General features: G+C 40.8%; 1 protein-coding gene and 1 long non-coding RNA gene across 20 annotated transcripts in view; one reads left to right on the forward strand and one right to left on the reverse strand.

The window, feature by feature from the left end:
* Positions 1-12,871, reverse strand: part of LOC309659515 — a 297,583-nt gene extending 284,712 nt beyond the window's left edge. The window contains exon 1 of the long non-coding RNA XR_014262852.1: positions 840-12,871. This is a non-coding gene — a long non-coding RNA (uncharacterized lncRNA). The remainder of the gene's footprint in view (positions 1-839) is intronic.
* The window catches only part of TBC1D5 (TBC1 domain family member 5), a 535,839-nt gene that overhangs the window by 376,775 nt on the left and 138,499 nt on the right, over positions 1-20,565 (forward strand). For all 19 annotated transcript variants that reach the window (XM_082459259.1, XM_082459266.1, XM_082459256.1 and 16 more), the window contains one exon: positions 12,879-13,021. In XM_082459259.1, the coding sequence (XP_082315385.1) occupies positions 12,879-13,021 (143 nt within the window). The remainder of the gene's footprint in view (positions 1-12,878; positions 13,022-20,565) is intronic.

Raw genomic sequence — 20,565 nt, forward strand, 5'->3', positions numbered from 1 at the left:
TATTCAAATACCCATAAACCATAAAGAAAAAAGTTTGGTAAATTTGACAACATTACAATAAAATTTCTGCCTGGGAAAAGAGACACCTCCCTGTAGCCTGAGAGAGATGGAAAAAGAGGTCATTGAAACTTTCTTGGTCCCTGGTAGCTTTTGGGCCCAGAACTATATTCTGTTATATAACTCTTAAGTAGGGGCTTCAAACTTGAGCTTGCATCAGAATCACCCAGAGGACTTGTTCAGATTCTGCCAGGATATCCGGTTTAGTAGATATGGATGGGGAATGTCCCAAAATTTGCAGTTTGAAGAAATTCTCAGGTAGTGCTGATGCTACTGGTCCAGGGACCACACTTTGAAAACCACTGTTTTACTGTGTTCCCAAATGCCCCCTTTTCTCCTGAGATCATTCACTTCTACTCTCTGTAATCAAAGAGTCCAAAATCAAACTAAAGTGTTGAGGTAACATGAAGTAAACCATTTCCTTCTTTCCAAGATATACTGTGCTTTCAAGCACAAAGACCCATACAGAGATAGTCAGTGCAGCATCATGTGTAGTAACAAAGGGAGAAATCTAAATGCCCTCAAAATAAAAGAACTGGTTGAATCATGATACGTCCACTCAGTGGAATACTATGCAACCACAAAAAAGGATAAAGTATTTCTATAAATGCTGATTTGGAATGCTCTCCATTTTAACAATCATATTGTTAAATTTTAAAATGCATGGTATAGTATGTTCCCGTGTCTGTTTTTAAATTTATGTATTTATTATTTATTTTTGGCTGTGTTGGGTCTTCGTTTCTGTGCGAGGGTTTTCTCTAGTTGTGGCAAGCGGGGACCACTCTTCATCGCGGTGCGCGGGCCTCTCACTATCGCGGCCTCTCCCGTTGCGGAGCACAGGCTCCAGATGCGCAGGCTCAGTAGTTGTGGCTCACGGGCCTAGTTGCTCCGCGGCATGTGGGATCCTCCCAGACCAGGGCTCGAACCCGTGTCCCCTGCATTGGCAGGCAGATTCTCAACCACTGCGCCACCAGGGAAGCCCCCCATGTCTGTTTTTAAAAGGCGTATGCATACCTAGAAGTGCCTCTGTGTTATGGAAGCACATTGGCTGCACTTAGGAAGGTGGATTCAGAGGGAGTGGGTCAAGGAATAGTAAGGGAAATTACTTCTCACTGTATGTCCCGTTACACGTTAAAATTATTTTTCACCTTGCAAAAAGTTATTCAAAATTAACAAAATAATAACCCCACGTAGTTTTCACTGTAATTCACAGGAAATAGAAGAATTTTGGAAGTGGGGACACTGGTAAGACAGGAGGCTGTGGCCAGAGCAGCATTTCCGCCTTTGAGATCGTGGATTTGTAGCTTCTCAGAACCAGCTCTCAGCCACGGTAACTGCTAGCTGATGTGGAAAGGAAATGAGTATTGTTGATAAAAATAAAGTTAAAGTGTTTTACGGGATGTTTTTGTGCTTCATATGGGAGTTACTTTACGAGCAGATTAATTTATGAATGCATTATGTACCATGATGCCCTCAGTAAGCCAGACTTCACTGAGTTTCTGTTCTCTCCGTTAGCCCAATATACAATCTAGACCTCATAAGTCTTTCTAAAATAGGCTGACCAAAAGTGGCAATTAATTTTTCTTTGTAAGTTCTTAGTTCTCTGTAGTTTCCTTAATGAGTTTCCTTGAAAGGAAGCACTCTAAATCTTGTAGGGTCCTGTAGCTGTAATTACCACTGTATTGTATGTAACTGGAGTGCTTGTGAAATAGCTGATCATGATTTATCAAAATAAGTCCTTCAGAAAGCTCCATTTCTTCTACTCAGAAAAACTTAGTGACCACACAGATGATAGATAGCAAGAGTAGTTACCATGCATTCTGAGTCTTGTGACTCAGACATGAATGTGAGGGGGTGTTTCTAAAATATAAATCTGAATTAGATATCCTTTAGGAATTATAGAGGAGAATTCAGAGGATTATAAAAACGTAGGTGGAACACTGAGCTTGGAGCTAAAGTATCATTGTCTAAATCTACAGTCTGCTTTTGACTGGGGTGTGCTCAGGCCGGGCCATGGGCCTCTGTTGGGACATCTGTAACATGCGGGTGCCTGCCCTGCCTGTTTGGACCCATCATTCTGTACTGGAGGCTCTACGAAGTCATCACCTGTCTCTGGAACATGCAGTTTTCCCACAGGTGATTTTAATGCCTATATTCCACAGACCACTTGAAGAAATACCACTTTTAGAGAGTTAAGGCTAATTTTTAGATCATGTATTTGGTAGTACTTCTAGAAATCAAAAAAGTCATATAAATGCATGATATTTGCCATTATCATTATAAATTATGAAATCTACACATAAGAAAATGCATTTTTTTTTGCTTGGTGTATATTTGTCCCTAAGTTTTAAAAATGTACACACACACACACACACACACACACAGTTGATTGTAAAGTTGTTTGGGCACTAAACTTCAGCTGTTAGCTAGGGAGCTAGGGATAAAGTGGAGTAGCCCACCCCTCTTTAACCCTCTTTTGTTCCCATTTTGCTTCCATTACTAGAGAAAGGTAACTGTGACGGTTTGTGTTGGGCTATAGGGGTGTTGACTGCCCTTCTCCCTCACTGACTCCTGCCCCCTTGTAAGTCAGCTGGGCCCCGTGCACATACATTCTGCTCTTCATTTATCTGCATTAATGGACAGGAACCAGGGCACATATGATCCCAAATGGTGGATAATCCAAAAACAATTAATACTTGACTTTGAAATGTATTTAGTGGTGTTTTAAATTGTTTTTACCTTCCTAACTATATTGTGCTAATGTTGCCATTAGTTTGCATTCCCTAAACATACCCTGGTTGATTGGGGCCCTTAGTGGGGAGGGGGCACAGAAAAATACAGAGTGATTGTGGGAACCCAGATTGGTAGGGCTTTGACTGAATTAGAATTTTACTTTGGATAATTTCCATGTTAATGATTGAAAATTGTCAGCATCTCATCCCGTCTAGGGCCTAGCACAGTGCCTGCTACACAGTTGAATTTCAGGAAATACATGTTAAATGAAGATCCTGGGTGTTTTTCATAGCAGCCTTACTTACGGTCAGATCAGGGCTAGCCTGAGCCAGGAAAGGAAGTCAGTGAAGGATGTCCACCGCCCTCTCCCCAGCTGTTCCATCTCAAGCTTAGTGAAGGTGAGTATTGCCAATCATGGACACTTTTCCAATTTAGGGCTGAATTATAGGCTGTTCAACCAGCTGAGCCACAAAGATTAGCTCCTCAGTAGCAGAGACTTAATCCAGGAAGAAAGAAGATATGCTATTCCTTTAAAATGCAAGGAGATAATTTGAAATAGGCACAAAGAGGCTGTGTATTCCTTTCAGTAGAGTATAACTTTCCACGGCAATATAAACCTCTAAAGTAAAATAAACAGTAATATAGAGCATGACTTCTTAATTTAAGGTCCATGGATCAGCTAAACTCCTGAAATGACTTGCACATGAGTATGTGTGTGGATGTGTGTATATTTTAGGGGAGAGGGTTCATCAACTTGATTGAATTCTCAAAGGGGTCCACAACTCCTCTCTAATTATATAGAGAATAGAATTTAAGTTTCACTATTTCATGCTTTCCATAAAGCTTTGTAAAGAGGGAAACAAAACACCCATTGCCACTGCCTCTCAATCTTGTCTCCCTTTAGACTTCAGAACTACCTGAGAAAGTAATATTGTGAAACTGAAACTGTAGCTGGTTCTAGACTAGGCATGGGCGTAGGCCGAGCAGCCTGGAGTCGGTAAAGAAAGACTGAGTGAGAAAGTGAACACTGGCCGGGCAATCTAGGACAAGAGAGCGCTGACCTGTGCAAGAAGCCAAGCCACAACCTCTGCAGCAAAATCAGCCCGGAACAGTTAGGACTTGGTCAGTGACTGCCAACTCCCCTATTTTTGCCTGCTTGCAGCTCAGGACCAACCAGAGAAAGCTAATATGCTCCCCAAATCAATCACAAATGAGGCTCCTCTTCTGGTCAGCCCAGCGCCATCCTTATAGCCTCCAATCAGGCAGACCTGAAACCTTCTCTTTGATTCACTATAAAGCTTTCTCACTCCCCTGACTGCTTTTGATCCTTTGCCAAACACAAGTGATGGTAGCTGATTCCCTTGCTATAGCAAGCTTTGAATAAATAGCCTCCGCTTGTCCTTATTTGGGTGGTCTTCCTTTGTTTCAACTGTGCGTGGAGATCTGAGAGGTTCCAGGGAAACTCCCTTATCCTGAAATCTCTCTTCTACCAGGTCATCGTGGGGCTGGTAGTAATGATACCATTGGGGCAGACATCTCTTACTGTTTAGCTCTTTATCTTTCCAGGTAAAACATTTTAAATGCATGTTTTCTTTTAGAGACAGATCCGTCTGAGCAAACTGATAGTGCAGAACCTCAGGGTGAGAATGGTTCATGGGTCACACAGAAGAGAAAACACCAAATCGTTGGCCATTCAGCCAGGCTCCCAGTATTGTAGGGCTTCTGCACGGGGAGTAGGAGAGTGCCCTTTTGGGTCCCGGCGGCGCTGGGATTCTCTGCCCCTTGTATGCACTGGCCACCCCCCTCCTTGCAGCTAGCTTATCGGCCATGTCCTGTCCCATCCCAGCTCTCACCTCGTTAGAGCCGATCACCAGAGAACCCAGCAGAGTCAGCAACTCAGGGCTAAACACAGAGGGCCTCAAACGTAAGTGTTCGCTCTACCTTCAACTGCAATTGTATGTAACCATCATAGTAAATTTATGTTTAAAAAACATTGACCTATAAATGTTAACTTTTAAAATGTCACAATTTTTATGCCCTTGTTCTGGCATTTCTTCATCTTGTAATATACTGGGAGTTAAACAAAATCAGAGTGGCCCAGTTTCTCCTAACCTTTGGGAGGCCTTCTCCCTTTCCCAAATGTCTGTGTCTCTCCTTTTTATTGGATCGTGTTTTTATAGTGATGTTTTCCTGGGGGCAAGAAGTATAGATATCACTAGAGACAGAATGTTAAGAGAGGCTTGGCTGTGTGTGCTTTGTGTCCCAGCCATTAGATGTTTCATGGCCACTGGTCCACGCAACCAATGCGTAAGCTGATTAGAAGACCCCCGCCCAGGACTAAGAGGGGATGTGAACAGAAACCAGAAGCTCGTTTCGTGACCCTCACACTGTGGTCTGTGGGTCAGCGGCACCAGCAGCTCCAGGGAACTAGTTCCGAACGCACATGCTCGGGCCCCGTCTGAACCTCGGGATCAGAACCTGAGACCCTGAGGATGGGTCCTGGCAATCTGCGTCTTAATACGCCCTCCAGGCAAGTCTGATGCATACTGAAGTTTGAGACCATTACCCTAGTTAGAAGAGCCATCCAATAGTTTAAGCCTTTTCTCTCCTCCTAGGATAACATTATACGCGGATGCATGGTGGATTTTAGGAGCCCTGACCGCTGGCACCAAAATGAGTAGGAAACAGGGAACTGTCACCTAGTCCATGGCTTCCAAAACTTTAATATACACAGAGATCACCTGTAGGTCTGGTTAAAATGAAGAGTCTGATCCAGTAGGACTATATTGGGGACCTGGGAGTCTGCATTTCTAACAAGCTCCCCAGTGTTGGGGCCGGTCCTAGGACCACATTTTGAGGGCAGGGTCCTAGTAGACTACAGGTCCCAGCTGCAGAGCATCTGAGGTGTAGGCAACCAGGGAGCCAGAGTACAGGAAGTGAAGGGAGAAAGTCCAAGAGAGAGGGCTTAGGAGGCCTTGATCGATTCCTTCATAGGTGTGATCACTTACTATTCAGTATGTGTGTCCAGGGATCCCTACAGAGATGAGAGCAGCCCAGGGGAACGGAATGTCAGATGAGCAGCTAGGAAACGTATGAGAGATCAAGGATGCAGGCTCAAGATCAAGAAGATCACTGGTTAACAAGAGCTGACCTGGGAAGGAGGATTCATATTAATTTAATAAACATTTGTTCACTCCCCTACTCTGTCCAACACCAAATAACCTCAAGGAGCTTGTGATCTGCTGGAGAAGGAAGAGAAACCAAACCAACCTATCAGTAATTAACCCTTTAGCTGGGATCTGTTTATCAGTGCCTTTATCTCTGGGCAGTGTGATTGGGGAACAGAATAGATATGGAACCTGCAAACATCAGGCCTGAGTGATGCACTTGTCCTAGCCTCCGAACAGCTAGGCAGGGTCGGGGCGCCTTGTGCGATGGCGGGGAAGGGGAGAAGGAAGAGAGGGCCGGAGAAAACCACCCTCAGAAGGTGCTTACAGCTACAGGTAAGCGGTAAGAAGTCATAGGAAACCAGGCACCGCTGCTGCCTCTTCAGAAGGGGCTCAGTCTGACTCTCTTCATGACGTGTGACCGGTCTGCAGACGTGCGGTCTTACATCCACCCTGAATCACATGGATCCTGATATTTCTTAGTTTAGTGTTACACCTTATGTTAGTTCCTCCAACAATATATATGAGTGTATTAGGAGATTTATGCAGAGGAAATTGAAAAGTGTTATTCAGTGAGGCTAAGATTTCATTGGTATGTGAAATAGCCTATGACAATTTCAAAAAAAATAAAGTCACACAAGGTTTGTTTTGTTTTTTAATGAGTTTCAGATTAGGAAGGATAGGAGCAATTATTTTTAGGAAGCCTGTGTGTGCTCTTTCGGAAAACCGACTTGCTCATAACTCCCTTTCCTGAAGATAAAATGACAGAACAAAGCCTATTTATAGACTTCCGAGAAGTAAGACTTGTTTGTAGTATAAATAAACACTAGTATTCACAGAGCCTAAAATTAATTGTCCCAACGCGACCGCCAACCGTCCATGAATTCTTCGTGCTGTTTGTTATTCATAGGTCGGAGTGGCTTCCAAGTAATTTTCTCAAGGAGATGCCCAGTAGCTCACTTGTAGTGGAGCCCAAGTAAGTGATCGGGTAGAGAGATTACTTCTTAGCAGCTTTTACCCCCTCTTCTCTTGAGTCAGGGCTATGATTCCAGCTGCACCCTGGTTGGAGTGTACAATAGGATTCTCAGTGAGAGCACATCCTATTCATACAACTAAATCGATATTGGAGTATGACCACCTTTCAATAGCTTTATTTGAACTTGCTGGTAAGTCATACATCCTAAAATTACTCCTCGATATACCATACTTGTAATCCAAATGGCAGGTCTACCTCTAGAAGTGTGTGTGTGTGTGTGTGTGTGTGTGTGTGTGTGTGTGTGTGAGAGAGAGAGAGAGAGAGAGAGAGGGAGAGAGAGAGAGAATGTTCAAGGATTATACAGCCTCAAGACATGTGATGGTCATCCTCTGTGCCCCACACTCTCAGAGCATCTTGAACCTCTGAAAAAACATAGATACACAAGGCTCTGCTTTCCATTTAGGCTATTTTTGCAGAGGGTGTATTATAGTTGTTCTGACAAAACAGCTTCAGACCCTTGCCAAAGAGAATAAATTACAGTACGAATGGGTGATAATTATTAGGAACTTATTTTTGGAATAAGAAACCTTCCTTAATAAAGGGCTATGTACTGCCCACTGAAAGGAACAGAGAATTTTCCCCAAAGTCAAAAATACACTTTTAACAGTTCGTGTACTTATCCTGTGGGGGTTAAGTTAGGGTTAACACGTGTTCCCAGAAAGCCAAATTCAAGCTGGCTTCAACCTGCGTATTACAAGGAGCACTTAGAAAGCAAATTTGAGTTCCTTAAAGATAATAACTAATTTGAAGTTGCAGTTCCTTCTGTTTTTGCAGCAGAGTTTGATGGGCTTGAAGTATTCAGATCTTTCTGTAACACATGCAGATCCCAAATATTTTTAAGAAGACCAAATTGAAATAGATTGAAAAAATAGCCAACAGGCTAAGCATCTTCCAATAATGTATTCTGCAGAGCTGTCAGAAGAAGAATAAACATGAAATTGGGGGGAAAAATGATTTATTTTGGCTTCCATCTTTTGTGGCTTTGCTCTCCAAAGAAGTTAGAATTAAAGATGAGAATGCCTTGTGACCCTAATTATAATAACTACAATATTTGGTTCTAATTTTAAGACTGTTTTCACAGAGTTGACATAAAGGAAAACTCAGGGTAAATTAATTCAAAAAGAACTGAGTACAAAGGAACCCAGTATAAGAAGAGCCTAAATTCAGTCAAGGGAGGTGGCAGGCACAAAGATGGGAACTTTTGATTTGCTTTTGTTTTTCTCTGACACAAACACAGAATTTAGATTCTGTGTTTCTTCTCTACCAGGCATGGATTATTTAAAAATTAACTGTTAGTTTTGAAAAGTACAAGTGAACAGAAAGCAAAATACAAAATTAATATCATTAAGCAAAACTCGAACATTGCTCTTTTGTGTTCCAATATGCTTACCCAGTGATCACAGGTTACTCACGATGCCCCTATAGTGTTTGTTAAATTAAATTGAGTGTACCTTTTCCATTTTACTTGTTCTTCCAAGGTAGCTGTACCCATATCTCAGAAGAAAAAAGAAATGAAGGTCTAGTGTATAAATTGCTTTCTGCGTGTATAACCCACTGCAGCCATGTTGGATTAAGGCTATGTTTATTTAAGTCTCAGTCAAATTGGTCATTTTCATAAACTGATCAGTAAAAAATGTATTTCTCTTGGTGTTTCCATGGGTCATTCACCAAGCAATAACACCATCAGGAATCACTGATCCCCAGGGGATAGCAGCTTAATTACACAGAAATTTAAAACTGAGACTAGTGGCATAAGTGCAGACATAGAGACTGTCCTGTCTTTGGGTGGTTTATTATTAAATTTAATACTTCAGAAGGTCTTTTTGTTTTGTGTAGATTTTAATTACTAAGTAAGTCTGGTAAAAAATGAATTATTGTATTATCACAAGTGATACAAGGTATAGGTTACGAGCATTGCAATCTGCAGGTGTAACATACATAAAGCAAGATTAATAGTATCAAGCAATTAAACTGAAGGTAAAAGAAAGGTTTAATGCTACCCTTAAGTGTAACTTAAACTCTTGCTAAATATTTTTAACTGCAATAAAAGCATGTTAATTTTAGGAGTGACTTCTTGCAGGACCTCATTTCTTAGAGTAAGTTTTCCTTTCTAGGAATACAAAAGCATACTGAAATAATTTCTATTGGTAACTCATTCCATAAAGAACTGATTTTTTTCTTGGTTTTTAAGCTCAATGAAGAAAGCCCAAAATAGCACAGGAAATTTTGTGTGTGGTGAATATATGTATGAACTAAACCCAGTTGGGATAAAAATGATTAAATTATTGATAAGATCATTGTTGGTCCCAAAACGTTCCATTAGTCATACAGTGTACACCTTAAATATTTTGAGAATTTGGCCTTAATTTTCCTATAATTGCAGATAAAATAGAGGAAACTATATTTTGCTTTAATGTAATATCCTTGCATGTACAACTTATTAGCAGTTTTATATAAAAGAAACATGCTAGGCACCTATTAATGAATTTTTTCCTTCCGTGTTTCTGGATTTTTTTCCACTTCCTGAATTATTTTTATGCTGCCATTAACCAGATGAATTCCTGTATTTCCAATTTAGCCACCTTTGCTTGTCAGTAGTGTGACAGGTGGCTTTACAGTGAGTTTAACAAGACCTTGGTAAACACGTAAAGCACTTCGCAAAGTGTACAGAGCTCTTGACAGAGAACTTTCTGGCTCACGCTCTCTCTCTCTCTGTCTCTCTCTCTATTTCCTGCTGTGTCTCTGTCTCTTTCTCTCTCTCTCTCTCTCTCACACACACACACACACACACTTTGGTCCTTGCCCTGGAATTATTTACCAGTGTACTTGGCAAAGTGAAACTTCAAAAATAAAGCAATGTAAAATATTTATAAAGCGGCACATCACAGATTACACATTAAATATGAAAGTACTGAAGACGTACATTCTGTGTGGTTTTGAAGGCATGTTTTATTCACTGTAGATTGCTAGGTGTCTGCAGTCCCCACTCCTGACAGCTCTGCGGTGGCAACTGCTGCACATATGTATCTGCAGGGTCGTTTTTGAAGCTAAGCTAACACAACCCCAAATGGCAGGAAAGTTGCAAGAGAAGGGGTTTGGGCAATAACTGGGCATCTTGTTATAGAAATAATAGGAATATAGATTATTTCTGAAAAGTAGGCTCCTTTGTTTTCGATGCATTATCTGTGATGAAACCAAAGATGTGATTGTCCATAAGAAAATGAGAGGAATTTGAACTTTAAGGAAGAGGGAAAAAGATAGCATTGTATTCTCATCTGTGGTGTGTATTAACCTTCATCAGTTTGGGTTTTTTTTTTTTTTTGATAAATGATGTTTATTGTAATATGATAGATGTCACCTTTTTTCGAAAGGCATTTTGCCTTCAATAGGAGATAGCCTGGAAAACACACAGAAAAAATTTTCTCTACACGTAAGAAGGCCTAGCAAAAGCAATGTCTTTTTGGAAACAGCAGCAGCAGTTACCAAATGGGCTTATTCAAATAAGGAAAGCATTAAAATAACCTCCAGGAGGGAAGGGGCCACATTCAGGGCACAGTATTGTTTTATGGGTGTGATCCTTGAGTTTTGTACTGGCATCCAGATTTGAACCAGGAAGAATCGCTTAAATGTCAGAATTTGCAGTTTTCAAATTGCCAAAATTTGCCTATCCGTCAAACCAAGATAATTCTTAGTTATTTATTTACTTATGTTTTTCAGCGTTACTGAGGTATAATTGACACATACAATTGTAGGATATTTAGCATATGTCATTGTGATTTGATGTATGTGCACATCGTGAAAAGATTCCTCCATCTATTTAATTAACATAGCCATGATCTCACATATTTATCTTTTTTTTTTGGTGAGAACATTTAAGTTCTTTCTTTCTTAGCAGTACAGTGATACAATGTATTGCTAAGATACAAAGTATTGTATCTTATGTATTGTATTGCTAAGCAATACAATGTATTGCTATTGTACAGTGTACACTGTACACTGTATACAGTGTACCTTGTATCACTGATACAATACAGTGTTACCAACTATGGTCACCATGTTATACATTAGCCCCTCATCAGTTTTTTTCATTGATGAATGTTTCATCAGTTATGTCACTTGGATAACTGAATAACCATGTTCTATGTGATTTTAGTCACTTACTAATGCAGATATAGTTATCAGTTTAAAGGTCCTTTAAGCAGGTCCCCCAGATGGTTTAATCCAGGTACTTTTTGCTTTGCCCATTCTCTGGTTCCCCGACACTCTTTGCAAGACCAGTTAATTGTTTGTAATTAAGAAGAGCAACCTGTTTAATTTAGGGATATTTTGGTACTTCTTAAAACAGTAAATATTAGCATTTGTAATCTGAAAGAATTAGAAGTGTGTGGAGAAATAATGTTTCATTCTAAACCACATAAATACAGGTGTATTTGACAAAATATACATATATATATATTTTGTGTTAGTCACCTCTCATATGTTAGCAGTGAGGTAAGAATTGAATGGTAGATAAAAATTCTAAGCAATACTGTAACATTTTTTAAAGGATAAATGTCACTTAGACATTAAATTTCTTCCTGAAAAATTGCTGTAACATAATTTAAGATGAAGTTGAAAATACAGCTTAATTATTCTGTTGATTAATTTGGTAATATGAATAAAAGAACTCAAATATTTGATCATATGGTTCCTAATAGACTGTGATACGTATGTGTGATTATACACTATTCTGTCACAGCTTTTTGATTCCTCCTTAAATGTAATACTCCCTGAAAAAAAAGTAGTATTTGAATTTTTTTTTTTGGCCTCACTTTAACCTCACAGATGGTTATATTTGGTTTTGAATTTTTCAAGGAGGGAATATCTCTTAACTAATTTTTAAAGAATCTCCTCTATTCTGTACTATTTAGTGGTACTAGAAATTTAGAATTTTTGAGTCTTTGCTGTGTGCCAGAATCACATACATTTCTAGCTGAAGTTCCTAGAGAAAGGCTTGTGTAAGGAAATTATAGCCATATATATAAAATTAGAAGTAAATGGATAAAAATACATCAAAGTGAATTATTTTAATTTTCTTATAAGAATTAGATATAAATAGCTTAGCATTTGCTCGAAGTCTGAGGTGTTACTATTTATGATGTAGAATTATAGACGGACCTTGTTTAGTGTTCCCGTTAGCTCCTTATGTCTGCTCTGTAGCATACGTGTCCATTTTCCTGGCCATAAAACTGCCTGTGTTTTGAAAACTACCCCTAGAAAGATAACCTCACTGGTAAGGTATATCTATTCTGAAGTTAAAAATTAAGTATCATTATATGTTTCATTTGAAATAACTGTCTACGCTTGACAAAAACAGATATCTTTTGTTTTTTCCACATTTAATTTTAAAATGGATATTTTACATAGGAGTGAAATGTGAGAACGCAGTTTTCTGTTTGGCTATAGTAATTTGTCATATGACCGTTTGCAAAAGTCTAGTTAACAAAAAAAGGTCAGTAATGATATAAAATTTTGGAATATTGTTATTTTTTAATTCATAACCTTACGTATGAGGCAACTATCAAACTACATTCATTTTTCTCTTTGCCTTTTTGAGATTTGTGCTTTCTAATGCATATGAAAGATTTCCACCCTTGTCAAATATCATACTTGTGTTTTATACATATAGGAATAAAGTTTAATGATTGTGGCCTAGTTATAAAATACAAAACTCATTTGAAAGCTTAAAACTTGGATTTCACTGTATTATATTTTTGATATATAATATTTGCTCAGTGTGATCAGTTAAAAATTATAATTTTTTCACAGTCACAGGAGAAAATGATTCCTCTTTATATTACTCTCAAAAGTACTATTTTCTGAATTTGGGTTTTGTTTCTTCCCAGACGGTGGGTACGGCTGCTGTTTGGAAGAGAGTTCCCCCTGCAGGATCTTCTGGTGGTCTGGGATGCCTTGTTTGCAGATGGCCTCAGCCTGAGTTTGGTTGATTATATCTTCATAGCCATGTTACTCTACATCCGAGATGCTTGTAAGTGTTAATGACCTTGCTGACATTCAACTAAGTGGTCCTGATTTTTTAAACTGTGTTTCTTAAATACACTTTATCTTTTATTTTGAATTACCATACCTACATTTTTATAGTAGGCAGTATATTGACGTTTCAAAGGAACATACTAAATATGCTTTCTGTTAGTTAACCATGTACATATTGGGAGATGTGGGTGATTTTATCTTGAGAGAATTGAAATATTCTTCAGAACCGTTTTTCTAAAGACTTTACTCCTGCTTTAACCTCGTCATTACGCACATTTGTGAAACATACATATAAAAAACCAGTATTTCAGATATGTTTAGAGCTCCACCTTCTGACAGGTAGGGAGTATTCAGGAATATTTATCAGGAGCTTGGAGCTGTTTTTATAGTATCTACAACTTGCCAATAAAAATTAAATATTACATTTAAAGATATTTTAACTTCTTCTCAGTTATATTTTGGCCAAATGTATTTCTCGGTGGAGTGCCAAATGGCAGATGTATTCCCACCTCATCAGATCTACCTTAGGGTGCTTGCTGAGCTGGAAAGCCAGTGCCTAACCCTTTGGAATGGTCTGATAATCCTCCGCTTGAAGAAAATAGCAAAGCATGTTTTAAATTTCAAAATACTTCAAATTGTTTTCCTTCTCAAAAAAATAATCAGTTCACAAAACCAGATTTGTAAGCCAAAATATAATTAGGAAAGATTGCACAAAGGGATGATGAAGTAGGAAATAAAAAACTACCATAAAAGTAGGACTTTGTCAGAAGAACATAAACTATTTGGAGTCATTCATAATCTTGACTGTTAAATTGCTGTGTGGTTCTCTTTCTTTGTTCATTAAATGCCAGTTGTGCCAGATGCTGTTGTTATGCCTCTGGTAACACTAATAATATTCTTTAAATTTTAGATTATACTTTTTAAATTCCCCCCAAATTACTTGAATGAGTAAGTGACAGGAGCACCACATTTTATCCAAAACTTGTGGTTTTCTTCTGTGCCTTGAAGGTCAGATAGTTTGGGTATTGACATACAAAGTGAAAAGTTCCTTCTTTCTGAGTCAGAGCTAAACCGAGAAGAACATGGAAATCATAAGAGGAAACATCTGGAAAGTAGAGAAGAATGTTTGGGTAGATTTGAGGGATACTGTTGATAGATTTTAGAATATTTAATGCTAATCTCCCATTTAAAAATGGTATGATTTTTATAAAATGTAAGTAATAAAAAACAAAAGGAATGAGAAGCCGCTTTTATTTAAAAAAATGCTTTTGGATAATATTTTCACAAAATTTTTCAAGTCAAACCACTATCGAAATGTATTCTGATTTTCTGTAGTCTTAAACATTTGAATATTTACTCTTTTCTTACTTTGGTGCATCACAACGATATTTTAATTTAATCACCCTGTTTCCTGTGCTAAGATCTGCTTTTAAAAATTAATTTAATAAAACTTGCAGTTTTTGGCAGCTGAAGCCTTTGTACATTTTTAATCCCTGCTCTGATGACCTTATAAAACACATAGGCACAAGTGAAAAAATGCAGGAGTAATGAAGTTGTTTATTTCAATATGAAGTCCAAGTTATTTAAATTTGCTTATTTAAATCCATAACAGTGGATGAGATTTCCTAAAACTAGGATGACTATTTATTAAGTATTTAAGGGGCACTGCCCCTGTCCTCAGGAAGTTTACCAACTAGTAGGAGAGACTGACGTCATTAATTTCAAACTGACGCGTCTGGAACTGTGGCCGAGGTATAGATGGGCAGCGTGAAAGCTCACAGGAGGGGCACCGAGCTCCCCTCCGGGCAGGCTGTGTGACTAGAGAGCACGCTATAGATGTTGGCGAGCGAAAGAAGGGATCTGCGTTCCAGGCAGAAGGAACAGCATGAGCAGAGAAGCTAGGGAGTAAGAGCCAGCTTAATGGGGGGTCGTGTATGTGTGTCTCTACGACTGTCTGGTATCCTGAGAGTGCAAAGGGAGAGTGACTAGCCGGTTATGAGGCTGAAGGAGTCAAGAGAATGAGTCGTGATGAGAGTCCTTATCCTGGAGGTGACCGGAAACTGCTGAAAGGTTCAAAGCAGCAGTGTGGGCAGTGTTAGGTCACTCTGGCAGCCGTGTGCAAATAGACTTGAAGCAGACAAGACTGGAGCAAGGACCTCAGATAAAAAGTTATGACCAGAGTCCAAGGGAAAAACAGTGGATTGAAGAAATCTTCAGAACTGAAGTCAGCACGTCTTGGGGATTAAATCAAATGGGTGCGAGAGGACAGGAAGTTCTCCCTCATGAGCCCCGGCTTGGAGAGCTGAGTAATCTGTACGACTTGGAGAGGAAAGAGAAGGATTAGCAGGTTTGGGGAATGGGTATGATTGAGTTTGGGCCATGCTGAATTTGAGCTGTCTGTAAGAAATCAGTACCTGAAGATTGGAAAATAAAGCTCACTGTCAGTGTCAAGGCTACAGATTTATTTTTGCAAATGGTGAATAGGTACATGTTCGTTAAAGCTGCAACAGTGGATGTGATCTCCCAAGAACAGAGGGACCATATATCCCAGTTTATATGGAACAGTCTCAGTTTACGCTTGCTAATCAAGAGTAATAGTTATTCATACTGCCTTCTTTCACTCTCAGAGGCATCCCATAGAGATCATAAGAATTATATGGTCAGTCTAGCTAAGGTGGGTGCTTACAGAAAGAGAAGGTGGCAAAGGTATTTAATATCAGTATTTAAGAGGCACCAGAGAAGGAAGAGCTTATGTTGTAACCTCACAAAGGTGTTATATGAGCGAGGGAAGTAACAGGGGTCAGGAGTGCTGAGGTACAGTAAGGTAAGGCTGGAAAGGTCCACCTGTGGAGGGACAGTCGTTGGAGACCTTACCGAAGTGGATTCAGCGGACTGCGGGAGCAGAATCTGGATTACGGTAGGTTGAAGGGTAACTGGACAGCTCAGAACTACAATAGCCTTTTCTACAGTTTTTGTTGTTATTTTATGTACACATTACATTTTCAATTAAAAATCAACTAAATAAAAAAGAAAGAATGCAGAGAGAGCATGTGCAGACTAATCTTTAAAGAAAGTCAACAGGGAAGGGAGGAAGACAGATGTAACTAGAGGTCAGTGTGGGGACCAAGAAGGTTTGATGGCTGCCTGTAGAGGGAAACAGGGCACCTGGAGGTGGGAGAGCTGGTGGAGAATGTCTTTCTCAAACCAGTCTGAGCTCCTCCTTCAAGGGTCAGCGCTAGTTTTTCCCTCCTGTTCTGTGAGTAGGATTTATGAAAAGTTGAATTATACTGTTTATTTGAAGTTTTTACTGTTTATGATTTGTTCTTCACACCCACTCTTCCACCCACCAGTGAGAGACAGGATTTTGTCTGTCTTGGTTTGCCAGCTGTATCCCAGCATCTAGAACAGGGCCCAGTGCGTAGTAATCCTCCTGACACATATTTTTTGAGTGAAATAACTGAAGAAACAAGGGCCTAGACCAGGAAGTGGCGTGAGGTCGGGAGTCCTGTGGAAGGAGGCACCAGGCAGGTTTCAGAAGTAGACCGGTTTCTAGGAGAAGGTGCCTGATAAAGGACGAGGCCAGGCTGTCTGCTGTGAATGGGGCAGGGCAGGGCTTCAGGGGAGTGACGGGGAAGCGCTGGGAAGGTGGCTGCCCAAGACCTAGCATGAGCCCGCGAGCTGTTGAAGAGCCTGCAGAGACACGTGGGCAGTGGCACCCGCTGATGCTCACCAGGCAAGACCCAAAGTGGCAGATCGCAATCCAGGCTTCACGTGAGGCCCATGTCCAGCTGAAAGGAGGCAGGAGGTGTGGGGCGTTGAGTACATCTTAAGAGAGCGGTTTAGGATGTGTAGGGAGAGAAGCGTGGCCAGGAAGAGACTGCTACAGAATCAGAGTATCAAGGGATTTACAGGGAGCATGCGAGAGCTGAAAGCATCAGAGGTTGTGGTCAAACAAGAGGACGTGGAGCAGTTCTTGGTGTGACCAGGGTGGTCAAAGTCAGTAAAGGGGGAAGGAAGTCACTGAGGAGATCAAGGGATTGGGAAGGAGCTGGGCTTTTTGTTTGGTCCTCCAGGGACACTTCATCCAGAATCATGATAGGAGAAGGTATAGAAGAAGCACAGTGAGGCCAGCAGTGGAAGCATCCCATAAATGCAGAAGAGTGACCAAGGAAACAACTTTTATTCAGTCAATCATTTATTCAAAGCATCGACCATTCAACCAGTATTTATTGAGTGCCTGCTCTTTGCCAGCCATCCTGGTGCCTCCACGACACTATTGAAGGGGCAGGATGGAAGTATAGATACATGGCATGACCTTCAGAGGAAGAGGGGTCTTTATGGAATGAGAGGAAGCAATGGCTCGCAGACAGAATCAGGGAGCGAGGTGCCCCCCACCATCACCCCTGGAGGTCGCAGGGGCAGCAGTGGTCGGGAGGGCAAGGCTCAAAGGAGAAGGCATTGTTTTTCAGAGAGGATTGGGAGGGGGCAGAGTAGCAGGAAGAAGACACAGAACAGGATCGGGCAGAACACATGGGAGGGCAGTACTGATCAGATGAGCCCACATCTTAGGCCGGGGTCAAGAACAAGAGGAAGGTGGGTAACTTGCCACCCTGTGCATTCCAAATGGAACATTGGCGTCGAGTTTTTATTCCATCTCCGTGGATTTTGACTCATGATGCCCTGCCTGGGGCATCCAGAGTGCTGATGTTCCATTACACCCAGTCGTCTTCAAGCTCAAAAAGTTTTAACCGAACACCGCTGTACAAGGCTCTGGGCATGACGTGTGCTCTCTTGGAGCTAGAGGTGATGTATTTGTAGCTCAAGGAATGTTGCTCTTGTGGAAACTAAAGAGCCTTCCTTCAGTGACGGCACTCCTTACTTGGGGCCCCTGCTTCCTAGCGGTTCAGTGGAGGGCTTCATCTTGATGCTCTGCAAAATATCCAGTAGGTGTGTGTTTCCCTGAGTCAAGGATGTCTAGCCTTCATTATCATCTCAAAGGAATATGTCACCCAAAAAACAGTTCAGATCCACCACATCTAGTCTAAAATCCTGATTTTACAGGCTCAGGTAATGAGGCCTGTTATGGATTGAATTGTATATTAAATCCAAAAAGATAAGTTGAAGACCTAACCCCTAGTACTTCAGAGTATGACCTTAGTTGGAGATAGATTGTTGCAGATGTAAGTAGTTAAGCGGACGTCCTACTGGAGTGGGGGGCCTCTGATGCAATATGACTGGTGTCCTTGTAAGAAGACGAAAATTTGGACACAGACCTGCACAGAGAGAACACAGTGTGAGGACACATGGGGAGAATAATGCCATATGAAGGCAGGGCAGAGATTGAAGTGATGCGTCTACAAGCCAAGGAATCGCAAGGATTTCCAGCTGTCACCAGAAGCTGTGAAAAGGGCATAGAACAGATTGTCCCTCAGAGGCTCTCAGAAGGAGCAAACCCTGCCAACACTAGAAGCTAGAAGAGGCAGGAAGGATTCTTTCCTACAGATGTGAGAGGGACCATGGCCCTGCCAAGACCTTGATTTCGGACTTTCAGACTCCAGAACTATTAGACAATACATTTCTGTTGTTTTCCACCGTCCATCTTTTGGTACTTTGTTACAGCAGCCCTAGCAAACTAATACAATGCCCTTGGCAGTTAAGTGATTGAAAACAATCACAGTCAGTGTGTGGGGTTAGATCCCAGTGTCCTTGCTTAGTTCTCATTCTACCCAGTTCACCATCAGCATCTCATATTTAATTTTTAACAAAAGTATTCATATAAGTTTCTTTATTCACCTTGAATAAAGCTTTCTTTCTCTTTGAAAGTAATTCAGTCAGACAAGTATAATATTCAACCACTTAATAAATTTCGTAGAAACAGCATGTTCTTATGAGGCGTCAGAGTTGGAGCCCAACCTCCGTGTTGAGAGGTTAGGAAACGAGCTCTAGGCCACAGGGCTGGTGTCAGGCGGACTGGGCCTCACATCACCTTTAGCATCCCTCAAACCCTGCCTTGATTTTATTAAGTAAAAGTAAAATTTCACATTGGAAAAAAAAGCAATACGAACATTACCTATACAGATTTTAAAATTTAACCTTTGAAATGAAGGTCAAGTGGCTACTCTTCAAACAAAACTTTCACTTTTCCAAAGATACAGAGCAGAATTATTATACATAGATTATTCCCAAATATTTTAATCAAACTAGAAACATTTTTACTTATGTGTTGTAAGAAGTGCTTTGTGGATTCTTTGCTGGATTATATGGATTAAGAGTACATGCAGGGGCTTCCCTGGTGGCGCAGTGGTTGAGAGTCTGCCTGCCAATGCAGGGGACACGGGTTCGAGCCCTGGTCTGGGAAGATCCCACATGCCGTGGAGCAGCTGAGCCCGTGAGCCACAATTGCTGAGCCTGCGCTTCTGGAGCCTGTGCTCCGCGGCAGGAGAGTCCGCGATAGTGAGAGGGCCGCGCACCGCGATGAAGAGTGGCCCCCGCTTGCCACAGCTAGAGAAAGCCCTCGCACGGAGTCGAAGACCCAACACAGCCAAAAATAAATAAATAAATAAAGTAAACAATGCGTTTAAAAAAAATACATTTAAAAAAAAAACAAAGAGTACATGCAGGGCTTCACTGGTGGCTCAGTGGTTGAGAGTCTGCCTGCTAATGCAGGGGACACGGGTTCGAGCCCTGGTCTGGGAAGATCCCACATGCCGCAGAGCAACTGGGCCCGTGAGCCACGACTACTGAGCCTGCGCGTCTGGAGCCTGTGCTCCGCAACAAGAGAGGGTGCGATAGTGAGAGGCCCGTGCACCGCGATGAAGAGTGGCCCCCGCTTGCCGCAGCTGGAGAGAGCCCTCACACAGAAACGAAGACGCAACACAGCCATAAATAAATAAATAAATAAATAAATCTTCCTTTAAAAAAAAAAAGATTACATGCACATTTTTCACAGAACTAGAATAAAAAATTTCACAATTTGTATGGAAACACAAAAGACCCCGAATAGCCAAAGCAATCTTGAGAAAGAAAAACGGAGCTGGAGGAATCAGGCTCCCTGACTTCAGACTATACTACAGAGCTACAGTAATCAAGACAGTATGGTACTGGCACAAAAACAGAAATATAGATCAATGGAACAGGATAGAAAGCCTAGAGATAACCCCATACACATATGGTCACCTTATTTTTGATAAAGGAGGCAAGAATATACAATGGAGAAAAGACAACCTCTTCAATAAGTGGTGCTGGGAAAACAGGACAGCTACATGTAAAAGAATGAAATTAGGACACTCCCTAACACCATACATAAAAATAAACCCAAAATGGATTAAAGACCTAAATGTAAGGCCAGACACTAGAAAACTCTTTAGAGGAAAACATAGGCAGAACACTCCATGACATAAATCACAGCACAATCCTTTTTGACCCACCTCCTAGAGAAATGGAAATTAAAAAAAATAATAAACAAATGGGACTTAATGAAACTTAAAAGCTTTTGCACAGCAAAGGAAACCATAAACAAGACGAAAAGACAACCCTCAG

The sequence above is a fragment of the Balaenoptera physalus genome (assembly GCF_965194825.1).
Source record: "Balaenoptera physalus genome assembly, chromosome: 4".
Lineage (NCBI taxonomy): Eukaryota > Metazoa > Chordata > Mammalia > Artiodactyla > Balaenopteridae > Balaenoptera > Balaenoptera physalus.